At 32.4% G+C, this 12,293-nt stretch overlaps 1 protein-coding gene across 1 annotated transcript in view; it reads left to right on the forward strand.

The window, feature by feature from the left end:
• The window catches only part of LOC128158579 (uncharacterized), a 39,675-nt gene extending 27,538 nt beyond the window's left edge, over positions 1-12,137 (forward strand). Inside the window, exons 24-35 of the mRNA XM_052821478.1 lie at positions 116-576; positions 784-1,030; positions 1,160-1,329; positions 3,217-3,421; positions 3,800-3,917; positions 4,309-4,524; positions 5,210-5,378; positions 5,583-5,733; positions 7,159-7,323; positions 7,426-7,657; positions 7,933-10,973; positions 11,183-12,137. Coding sequence (XP_052677438.1) covers positions 116-576; positions 784-1,030; positions 1,160-1,329; positions 3,217-3,421; positions 3,800-3,917; positions 4,309-4,524; positions 5,210-5,378; positions 5,583-5,733; positions 7,159-7,323; positions 7,426-7,657; positions 7,933-10,973; positions 11,183-11,284 — 5,277 coding nt within the window. The 3' untranslated portion in view covers positions 11,285-12,137. The remainder of the gene's footprint in view (positions 1-115; positions 577-783; positions 1,031-1,159; positions 1,330-3,216; positions 3,422-3,799; positions 3,918-4,308; positions 4,525-5,209; positions 5,379-5,582; positions 5,734-7,158; positions 7,324-7,425; positions 7,658-7,932; positions 10,974-11,182) is intronic.
• The last annotated feature ends 156 nt before the right edge of the window (positions 12,138-12,293 follow it).

The raw sequence follows: 12,293 nt of genomic DNA on the forward strand, positions 1-12,293 counted from the left end.
TATTTCGTTACATCTTTCCTGTACAAAAGGTTTAACATTCATTATATTTTATAAGTATGCATTTTCGATCCAATGGAAACAAGAAGATCGTATTGTTTGTATTATTTTTATCTAGGATGATGTACCAGGATGGTCATCCGATGATGATAGCCTATCATTTCTACCTAAGCTTGAGGATGACTCAGAGAGTGAGTCAGACGAAGAATTATACGATGAACAATCTGTCGACAATGATAACCCTGGTGTCAGTAACAGAAAAAAATGTGCTAAAATTGAAGTTACATACGATGTATTTTGTAATTCGGTGTGGCCAAAAATACGGAAAGGATTTGAACAATACCACCCATCCTTAGTCTGGATGGAAATTATTTCTTTCATCAAAGGATCATATGAAGCATTGGTTCATAAAAACGGATATTTAGATAGGAGAGATTATATTTTACAAGGGAAGAAAAAAGCTCCAAACTTTTCTGGTGAACGGGAAACGATATATGATATTTTTTTGAAATATCGGCATTTTCTAAAACAGCGTTTCTGGTTTGACGAGGCAGATGTTGTCAGGAATATATTTTGCAGGTTCTTAATTTTTTTTAAATTGTTTACAATTTTTTTTTAAAATTAAATGTTCATAATATCCTTTGAGTTTCAATAAATATCGCTTAACGTTTTCAATTTGTTTTTATATTAGTTTTGCTTTTAATATAAACACTAACGTTTTGCAACTTTCTGTATAATTACCATCCATTATTACACATTGAGTCATTTATTTTTTTATCATAACAGACTACATGGATTAGGTATTCGTATAAACAATTTGAACATCAACGAAATATATGTCGATGAAACTCAAGATTTCACTCAGGCCGAGTTATACCTGATGTTACATATCTGTCAGAATCCTAATGATATGTTTTTAACTGGCGACACTGCACAAGGTATCATGAGAGGAATATCATTTCGTTTCAAGGATCTGCGTTCCCTGTTCTATCATGCGAGTCAAAAAATGAAATCTATCAAAGTTCCAGAGAGGGTGATTATATCATCTGTAATTGTAATAATGCTAATACAAAATGTATATGTCCAAAATTATCCTTTTTGATGTTTCATAGTCATTTTTTCAATTTTTGATTTGATATAACTATCATGATGTTTTTTTCAGATTCATCAACTTAGTCACAATTATAGATCTCATACTGGTGTTCTGAATTTAGCATCAAGTATTCTTGATATCCTGGTTGAATACTTTCCAGAATCATTCGACATTCTTCAAAAAGATCTTGGATTGTTTAATGGGCCATCTCCAATCCTCCTTGAAATATGTGACAAAAGGTATTTTTATAACTCTACTAGACTTTGACCCGTGTGTGCACGGGTTGACATTGCATATCGGACATTTAGAAATAGGTACATCGATACACCTTATTATTGACATTTACATAACAAAGCTATAAGCCTACAATAATGTTATTAATTTCACTACACTTTCCTTAGTTTTAATAACCTAACTGTGTCTCGAGAAAGGCCCATCCCTTACTTATACCCGTAAAGTAGCAGGAAATTGCAGAATAGCTCCAGAACGATTTTGGAGAAAGTTAATGAATGATGTTGCCTTGAAAATAACAGTCAAACACATCACAACAAACCTTTATGCAGGCACGTAGCATCAGGGGGGGCCAGGGGGGGGGGGGGGGCCTGGCCCCCCTACTTTTTCTCGCAGCAACAAATTTTTTAAAATTTACATATAAAAAAATGAATTATAATGGAGTTGGCCCCCCCACTTTTTTGGAAGTTAGTAAAAAATTGAGATGAAAATAAGAAAATGAGTAGTCAAATTGAATATCCCCCCCCCCCCCCCTGGGATTAGGATTTTGAAGACTTTTGGAAACTTTAAATTTCCTTTTTTTTTTTTTTTTTTTTTTTGCTTGTCAAGTTTTTTTGGATGGGTCTGCCCCCCCCCCACTTTCAAAAACGATGCTACGTGCCTGTTATGAGACTGCAAATCTCTTTCAACTAAGAAATTTAATCCATAGAATGGAAGAACTCAACACCTTTTCACCAACGTACACGTATATTCTTTGTAAAACTGGGTCTGTAGGACATTATTCATTTTTACGATAAAACATATTCTATCTTCACTCTCCTAACAAATATAATGTAACGTTTTTGCATGTAATCAATATTTTTTGTCATCACGAAGATGAAAGTAAGTGCTTAGTTGAAATGTATATTTGTTATTTTATACTTTCTCTCGTAAGAAATCATTAATTTATATGAACAGAATATATAGCAAAAGTCCAATGAAAATTTACCCGTATTTGTATTATCATTTCTGAGTTTATTCAGGGAGAGGTGATATTGTGGAAACAAATATAAACTAAAGATCCCGTTAGCGTGAATGTATTGCGCAAGCGCAAGATTGTAAAATCCAAAAAATCCAGGTAATTTCCGGGATTTTTTGAGGAATTTTCGTTGATTATTAATTAGCGAAGCTTAACTGAGAAAAAATAAAAACAAATTGGTAATCTTCAAGTACCAAAGATGTTTAAAATATATAAAACAAAAGACAGTATTCTTCCGATTTCTCGGTATTAAAGACTAAAAATTCGAGTCTATTATTTTAATATAGTAGTATAGATGACTTTAATTAAGTTTGACATATGCATGTAGATACATTAAGCGAAGGGTTGGTTTTTTTTTGACAATACTATTTTACCTTTATTGTCCTATAAAGAACAAAGTGTAATGTATACCGGAAATATCTAATCGAAATATAGATTTTATGAATATTAATTTAAAACTTTTTATCTAATATATTTTACGCATACTGTAAGATCTTCTATATAAAAAAATTATAATCTCTGCCGTATGTTCTCTAGAGTTTTGAAAGAGTTTTTACATGCTTATTTTGTACTGACCTTAAATAAAAACATTCATGTTGTATTTGTCATGCATTTGTTCAAGCATAAATTCTACCATAATATGCGGCTGCATATAATATTTTGTACGAAAAATGATAAACATTTTTAGTACTGTATTCAAGATTTTATCATAATGACGCAGAATGAAAAATGTGTATGTATTTTTCAAAAACCAAAAAATCTCCATCAAACAAAATCATAACAAAAATAGAAAACCAGTATTTACAATATAAATAAAGACATGTTTATGACTCTAATGTTAGTTTTGTAAATAAAATATTATGATTATATTATGAAGCAACTTGGCAGTACTACTGAAAGGAAAGGGTAGATCGACATCGAGAATAGAGTTTGGAGCACACCAGGCTGTTCTTGTCGCAAATGACAGAACTCGAGAAAATCTACCTGATGAACTACAACATGGCATAGTTCTTACCATCTACGAGGCTAAAGGATTGGAGTTTGACGATATTTTGCTATATAACTTCTTTCAAGACTCACAGGTATGTTTGTTATTATTGTCGTAGCTGTATTATCATATACAAGGCAAATGTTAACGTGTAACATTTATTACAATCTTTAAGTATTGAACGCGAAAATTGTATGAACAGGTTTTGTGTGAATTCCAGTTTATTTGAGCGCCTAATAGAAATTTCATGTTGAAATAAATTTAAATTGTTATGTTGCAATGATTTTAAATAAAAATGAATCGTAAATACGAGAATATATTCTTTATAATTTTTTTGTGCAATGGAAAATAAAATGAAGAAATACAAACAATAGCACTAAATTAACAGTTTAAAAATCATAATTTAAAGAGCTGTGAAATATGTATTACACATTTAGGTTACTATAAGTTTTAAAATTTCAATCGTGTGCAGGCTGGAAAAGAATGGAGGGTCGTGACAAAATTCTTGGAGAAATTATGTAACGCAGATGGGAATGAAATACAAGTTGGACCCTCAGCTGATTGTGAAAGTCTCACTGAAATTGATTACAGTATGTTCAATGTAAAGACAGGAATTATTCCCATAGGCTTATCCGAGAGGAATACTTTACCCTAAGTGTTTGATGATAGAGCCTTCCCCCTTTCATCCTTTGAATTTTTTGTTATGCTAATACTAATATCTTGATTTATGCAATTTTCATATCAGATTTAGTAAGAAATTTTCCTCTAACTGCTACTGCTATGAAAATAATCGGCTGGGTTGTAATATCTGGAGACAAATTTATTTTACAATTTTAATGTGTATAACGTATGATGGATTAAGGCAGTAACTGAATTCATAAGATCAACACTCGATTTTAACAGAAAAATGATAAGATACAAATAAAATATATATGTACACATTAGATACATGTTTCTTAACTTGCCATTTTCTTTTTGCAGGCGTTTTTGAAGAGAGTAACAGGCCTCGACCACTTGCATTTGACCAAAATAAACACAAAGTTTTGAACACGGAACTAAAGCAACTATATACTGCGATTACCAGAGCAAGAGTTCATGTCTGGATATTTGATGAGAATGAAGATAACAGAGCACCGATGTTTGAATATTTTAAAGCGAGAAAACTTGTACAAAGTGTCAAAGAAGGGGAAACAGGATGTAGGTGTCATAATACTGCCATACTTAAAAATTTTCGCATTATTTTGTGTGAGGTATTGTAATCAAGTTATCGTAGCTAAAGATGGTGATAATGAATTGTTCAGTTTCATTTGTGTTATTTTATGCATTCATGTATCATGATTATTGTCTTGCATACGTAATGCGTGTTACAATTTATATTAAATAATCTGAGTCAATTAACCAATGTCTATTCGAACAAGACTGGTAATTTTTAAGACGAAAATTCAATTAGTTTTTTGTAAAATTAAAAATATATATACTTCACAGCTAATTGTTGAAATTGGAAAAATTTTCTTTGGTTATTTATGTATCAAAACTTCACCAGCCACGAAATACAATGCAATGAAATGGTAACAAAGAGATAAAACATAACCAATATCGATATTTAATATCATTACTTACAACGTAACGTTCATATGGTCACATCTTTAAAAAGTTTGATATAACAGTCTAATAACAAATATTATACACTGATGAATGTTTTTCATCAAATCATGATTGTCTCTTTTTAAAATTAGATTAAAGAGAGTTTTGTAGGTTTCACTATTAGAGTTTCAATACAAACGTTTTAATGACTAAAGTCGTCTGAATATTGCCCTTACAATACAATGAAGTATACCTGCATAAAGTACATTGTAGTAAACTGATCTACATTTTCTAACAGTTAATTTAGGATTTGCCGAGGTTTCCTCGCCAGAAGAGTGGATTGAAACTGGAGAAAAATTTATGAAGAAGTCATTGTTTAACACAGCTGCTACATGTTTCCGAGAAGCAGGGGAATTTGAAATGGAAAAAATCGCAAAATGTCATCAAAAAGCCTTAGATGCCTCCAAGTATGTGCAAAAATCAATTTTAGTGATTCAAAAGTAAATGAGATTTTCTAAAAGGATTTTTTATAAGTCCCATATTTAATTTCAAAAAATATACATGATGAATGAAAAAAACCGTTCAAATATGCATGACATAAAAACAATTGTTTTCAAAGAATGGGTATAAAATAATTGTAAACATATTAAATGATGTTATTAATTTAACAGAATGATTGAACATCCTGCTCAAATGCGAGAGTTGTTTCTGTCTGCGGCGCACGATTTTCTGGAATGTGAACACCCATTAGAAGCAGGAAAGTGCTTAGAAAACGCAAAGGAATTATCTCTTGCCGCTGATCTCTACAGAAAGACTAACATGGTAACTTTCTACTTTTTAATCAATATATTAAGACAGGCAAACAGCTGCCGTCTTCAAGTAAAACATTAAAGCTGACATGAACTCATAAAAGCGTTTGGTCGCCATATTAGTTTTGATTGCTCCTCTACTGCCACTGGGGTATATATACCGGTCGAGAAAGTTACGGTCAGTTGCTTCCCGATCGTGGCATTCAGGTTACACGGACTTCTAAATGCATGAACTACAAATTTTAGTAAAATCTTTGTAGTAAAGAATAAAGGAAACAGCAATCAATAAAATACAAAATATATTTTTTCTTTGAAAGATTTTCCAAGGTATCAGTACTCTTTTGCACAAATAGTACTCCCTTAGTACTTCACATGCACATCGAACACGTGTGTCGTTCATACAGAGTGTATAACGTCTGTATCTTTTTGAAAACCCCGGCGGCACTACATCTAACACAGTAGATAAATGACAGTAAATCAAAGAAAGTAACAACCTAACATCATTTTCACCGGTTTCTATTTAAAAAAATCCATGCGCTCATTGACAATGCTCGATCTGCCACAGTGTGTGATTGCGCATGTGCAATGTTATAACATACACAGGAAAACGGTCTACAATTATCGAGGATTTTTGAAGTATCTGTGTCTGGATTTCAGTCCGTCTTGTTTCGTCGTTTATTGGATATTCCTTGCCAGTGCAGTGGTTGTCATTATTTTTGTTCAAAACGCGTTTCTTCACGTCTTTTCGTCCAAGGTAACGTGTTCGGATGAATGAAATACCTGAATGCGGTGAAGCATGAATAGAGCTTTCAGCCTTATATAGAGGGTGTGTAGCGATTAGCAGAACAATAGAAATCGACAACTAATATGGCGGTAGTCGGAGATATAAGGGAAATAATGCGTATTTATGAATTCATGTCAGCTTTAATAAAAAAATAACTAAACGAAAGGCATTTGTAGGAACATAAAATTTACTTTTGGAAGCCTGCTTTAGTAAATAGAGGTTGTAATATAATGTATTGTTAACGTTAACTGTTGGTATATAAAGCACCGTTATAAATCAATGGTATTATCAATTATGCATACAAAGATATCGTTAATTTGATTAGATATCTTAAATTCATTTTATACATATTTAACTCGCTCTGACTGAAACCACATAACTTTTTATAAGAATTGGTAATACGAAGTTCGCTATTTCATGCATCATGCCATTTGAAAAAATATCTCTATTCTATCTGGTAATTTAAATCGCATTTTATGTTTTAAGTGCAATATGCAATTTTAGGTAATAATTCTGTAAACACCAGAAATATCTGAGATATGTGCCCATTAGATAAAAAAGAAATGATTTTTTGGTATTTAACATGTTCCTTGAAGAAAAAGGAAAACTCGTCTACAAGAATTTATGTTACAAATACATTTATCTGTTTAACAGGTAGAAAAAGCTGCAGAGATCTACATAAAAATGCGTCTACCGCTTAAAGGTAGTAAATGCTTCGAAGAAGCAGGGCAGTTCAAACAGGCATTATCTCTGTTAATCAAACATAATCTCTTCGAAGCCGCCATTGACTGTCTTCATAGGTATCAAATATTAGTACAGGTAAATATTGAATACGAAATGATCACATGCTCTATTTCATGCATTCTGTTCCTTTTATTAAAAAGTAATAAATTGATGATAATTTTTATAACGTTTTAAAAGGGCTATGAAGTCAAAAACGAACCCATTCCATCCCGCCTCGTTGAAAATGCTCCAGGACCAAACCACTCTGAACAAAAACTAAGTCTTCAAGCAGCAGAGTCCTTCCTTAAACAAGGCAAAATTGAGAAGATGATGTTGGCCCTAAATCGTTTACCAGATGTCAAACACAAAGTGGAGTTTTTGACGGTGAATGATCGTATACAAGAAGCAATTAACGTCCTACAGTCAGAGGGTAAGAAGTAGGGCGATTGTTGATGGAATTGTATCTTTTTTTAATTTTTTTATTGCCTTTTTAGAAAAATTGGAATGATATATTGACCCAACCTTGTCTTTAATTTACTAACACTAAACTTACAAGATAAATTTACAAATAGAAAACTGCAAATATTTCATCTGTACTGGTCATGAGTCTGTCATACATATTAGTAAAATACAATTGTTATTTGCTTGCCTAATTCATGACCCATAAAATCTTGCATAATGGTTTCTTATGATACATATTTGCAGGAACCCCTAGGCAGCTTGTTGACGTATACCTGAACGATGGAATGACAGACAAAGCTTTGTGTTATGCTGCAAATCTAGGAGATAGTGATTTAAGAAACAAATGCCACATATTTAATAGCATTATTAGGTTAGATGGCAACGATATGAATAGTCCTTTTAATATGGAAATTTGCAAAAAACTAGAACAAGTATTTTATGCAATGCACGATTCAAAAGAAAAAGCTTTAGCTGGGAAAGCAATATTAATTGTTGGAAAATTCAACAAAGAAATACAAAAAATTGGACAAGCGTACGGAGCATTTGACCATTGCGAGCCATTTCCAAATATTGCTGGCCAGCTGGACTGTATGGACTGGATGACTTTGAATGCAGATCTTAGAAACCCCAAAAATTTATCAAAATGTATCCTTGGAATGGACACGTTATTCAAAGCCTTAAACATTTTGATGCGACCCATTAATGAAAGCGAAAGGACACAACTTGTAGATATTTTGGAATACTATGGTTTTCATAGATCCACAAAAGAAGGAATATTTCGGGTATACCCTCGGCAAAAACCAATCGCCGCATCATTTATTCCAAAGCATATTTTAAGTGGACATGTCTGTGATGTTAAATTGCTTGATGCTTGCAAGTGGAGTTTCAAATTCTTTGCAGAAAGTGGCCTAAAATGGAAGTCTAAATTGGAAGAAGAATTGAAAAATACGCTCGATGAATGTCTTAAATCCTCGTTAGATACTCTAAGAAAGCGGGTGCATATATTTGTTCAACGCATAGAGCTTGAAATGCACATTCGAGTTGGTTCTATGGAACTTGAAAGACGAGGATTATTTTTTGACAAAGAGCTTGGATCGCTTAAAGTAATTTCATATTCTAATTGTGAGTACCTTCTTCAAGATATTTTTCAGGATAACGGTACAATCAGTTTTTCAACACTGGACTGGGAACAAATGCTACAGTTTTGTAATTTTCTTAAAAATCCAGGAAAACGATTTTTTCATCAAAATTTGACATATTATTTGCAAGTTTTGGTACATCACTGTTCGAGTTGGAGAAAGGACGAAGTTCCAAACTTTCTTTGGTTTCTTTTTGTTTATGACATATTTGGCGAGCGTTTGCAAATTACACCAGCATTTGTATTAAAAAATAAAGACGAAATTGCACAAACTGAAGAACCTAAAGCAACTATCCAGAAGGATGTGACAAAACCACAGTTTGAGCCAACATTTGATGATGTGAAAGAGCGAAGGTTACCGTTGTCTTCAATTTGTGCTAGAATATCTGAGTGTCAAGAACTGTTGAAAGGTTTTAAACCACATATAGCTTTAATTGAATTTGGTATTTTCTGTGAAACACTTAGTCAGTGCGATGTAATGTTACTTACATGTGTCTCACCACTTTTATACTGGATGGAATTTTATCTAACTCTTTTTCTCTTTTCATCAACGGCGCTGTTGACTACTCCAAATGAAAGCAATCCAAACAAAATATTCTTACCATTGTCGTACTATAGAAACACTATTGCGATGAGCTGTGCATTTACTAATCGCACAGACATAATCCGAAATATAATAAAAAACAGTAAAGATTCCAAGCAGCATAAACAGGCTCTTCTAAAATCTCTTCACTCAATGGGAAAATTACTTTTTGGAACCTCGTCTAAAATAAATCTTTTTGATTTTGTATTCTCAAGCGAAGAAAACAAATTGGTAGGAGCTCAGAGGAATGCCTTTTCTGAACGATTATTAGTTTTGTGCCTTGCAGTATTTTGTAATCTGAGAAAGAAGGTGGACAAAGCAGCAGAAATTGAAAAAGAATTAGCAGAAAAGATTTGGTCTTTAGTTTCGTTACAAAAAAAGAAAAACGTTCCCGACGAAATGAAGCAGAGATTGAAGAAGACAAAGAAACATTATATGAAGCCCAGTGATTTTCAGTTAATGTATTATGACTTTGTCAATTGCAAACAAAATGATGAGAATTTATTTTGTTTTGGAGTAAATTGCCAAGGCGCGGACGTGACATTGCATGAAGAGATATTTAATATGGAAAATTGTCGAAAGGTACATTTTCTAAATCCAGAAACAGGTCGGGTTGTACAAACTTTATCGACTCATAACAGTAAAGACCGAGAAAGTGAAATGCTTATTGAAAGACATAATAAGAATTCGAAGGTTTGTATTGATCTATCAGATCTTCATGTGAAAAATAACATTGAAAACACTTTGCAGGAAGACAATCTGTGTACTGAAAAGAGGGAAACTTTAATTAAACAGCAAGAACCTCAATCAAAAGAAGAAAGGGCAATAAATATTATCGTACGTGCTTTGAGGAAGTATGTTTTCCGAAAAAAAAGTTTAGGAATGATTTATAAATTAAAACAACTGATAAAAACTAAAAGAGATGAGGAAATAGAAAAAAGTTTCAGTTCTCCATCGCATGTCCAAACTATGTGTGGAGTATGTGGAATACATTACGTTACGTCTTCTGAGGGTTCAAATGATAATACAATCATTTATGAAAGACAGGAAAACCGATTGAAAGATACCAATTTGAGTCATAGTTGTGAACGCTTAAACGACCTTGAATCAACTGTTAAAACTTTAAGTGACTCGCAACTTGATTCTTGCAGTACAGATACTATTGATCCATTTCAACTTTTAATGAAATGCAGCCAGAATATTGAAGAAGTTCAAGAAACGTATGAGGTCCACATTGCAAATGAGGCACACCATTCAAAGTTATCTCAGTATGAAGGCTTCCGATGCAAAGTCGCCGAAATCTACGATGCAGTAAATGATGTTGAACGATTCATCGATATTTACGGACTACGCAACGTCAACTCTGCTAAATTGTATCCTGACCTGTATCCGAATATAGAGCTCCTTTGCAACAGCCTAAGGGAACTTGTCGAGTTTAAGAAACAAATCATCAAGGAAAAAGATTGGGGAAATTCCGAAATAGATGACAAAGTGCGAGACTTGCTTGCTATGCTTTCTTTATTGAAAGAACCAGTTAAGCAAAAGGCCAAGGAAAACAAAGAGGTTAAATTCATTTATATTTTCACGATATGAATTTATTTATCAGGAAAATTTCTGATTTAATAAACAGGTTTTTTTTTTATCAATAATATAAATCAAAAACAATTCTTTGTTGTCTTAGTCTCAATTTTTTTAAGTAATGTGAAGAATATACAAGACCTATCATGATCAAAACAAAACATTCCCAATAAATGTCTGATTTTTTTTTGCAGAAAAAGAAACTCTCTACTGATGTCAATTTTCAGAAAAAATCCTCTAAGAAAAGCAGACCAAGCTTTAAAAACCAACCAAAGTTTACGTTTTCTTCTTCATGATGTACGAAAGTTTATCAATTTACGATAAACAATCATCACTTTTATAACTTTATTTTATTTTTTTTTGCGAAATTCTTTGGCAAAAATTTTCTGTGTATGCTTTAAAAGGTGTTTCAAGCTGTTAAATTTAAATAACTTCGTGTTTTTAGTTGATTTTTTGTATTAATGAATGTGACAAACATTTTATGCTCTTTTAATAGATGTATCTATAATTTAACTGTTTTGATGATCACTGTATGGAAAGTGCCAATCGAAAATGTGGTTGATTTAGATCACTAGCAATATTGATTTGGGTACTCTTGAGTATGTTTAAAAATGCAAAACTTCAAATGGGACAAAAACTGGTAAATATTTCATAAAAGTTAGTTTTGAGGAATTTTGGAAAACCTTGTTACTCAATTTTCTGCAAAAACATACATGTAACAAACTCGCATGAACAGTGCTATTATTAGAAATAATCAATAGCGAGACTTAATTAGTTGAAAAAGTGGTGTAAGTAATCGTAGAGTTTGATTCCACGACTTTTCAGTGTTGATGTTCCTGCAATGCTTGAATTGCGCTCCTGTTATGATTGATTTGTGTAAATTTTATGATTTAACGGGTACATATGTGTCAGGTCAGTGTTATAGTATACCTATCAAGATGTAATGTAAGGAATATTTCCAAATGTACCTATATATGCACCTTCAGCAACACATTGTATCACTGTTAATACTATCAAAATTATTTTAATTAAGGACAGGGTACGTTTTTATCTAACAAAAAAGTGTTCTTTTTTTGGTGATTCATGTGTGATACGACGGTGGCGATATTGCATACTGCATTGATCGCTACGTTCATAACAGACATAAATGATTAACTAGAGCAGAGCTCGTGGCAAAGCCACGAGTAGGTCTTCCGTTGTTGCTGTGAGTTGAAAATATATGTGATATGGTGTCAAACGATTATAATTACTTAACTTTCAGTTCTGCTTTTGTTATAAAAACGTGTTATGATTGAAAGCCTGCAT

Source organism: Crassostrea angulata, chromosome 8, assembly GCF_025612915.1.
Source record: "Crassostrea angulata isolate pt1a10 chromosome 8, ASM2561291v2, whole genome shotgun sequence".
NCBI lineage: Eukaryota > Metazoa > Mollusca > Bivalvia > Ostreida > Ostreidae > Magallana > Magallana angulata.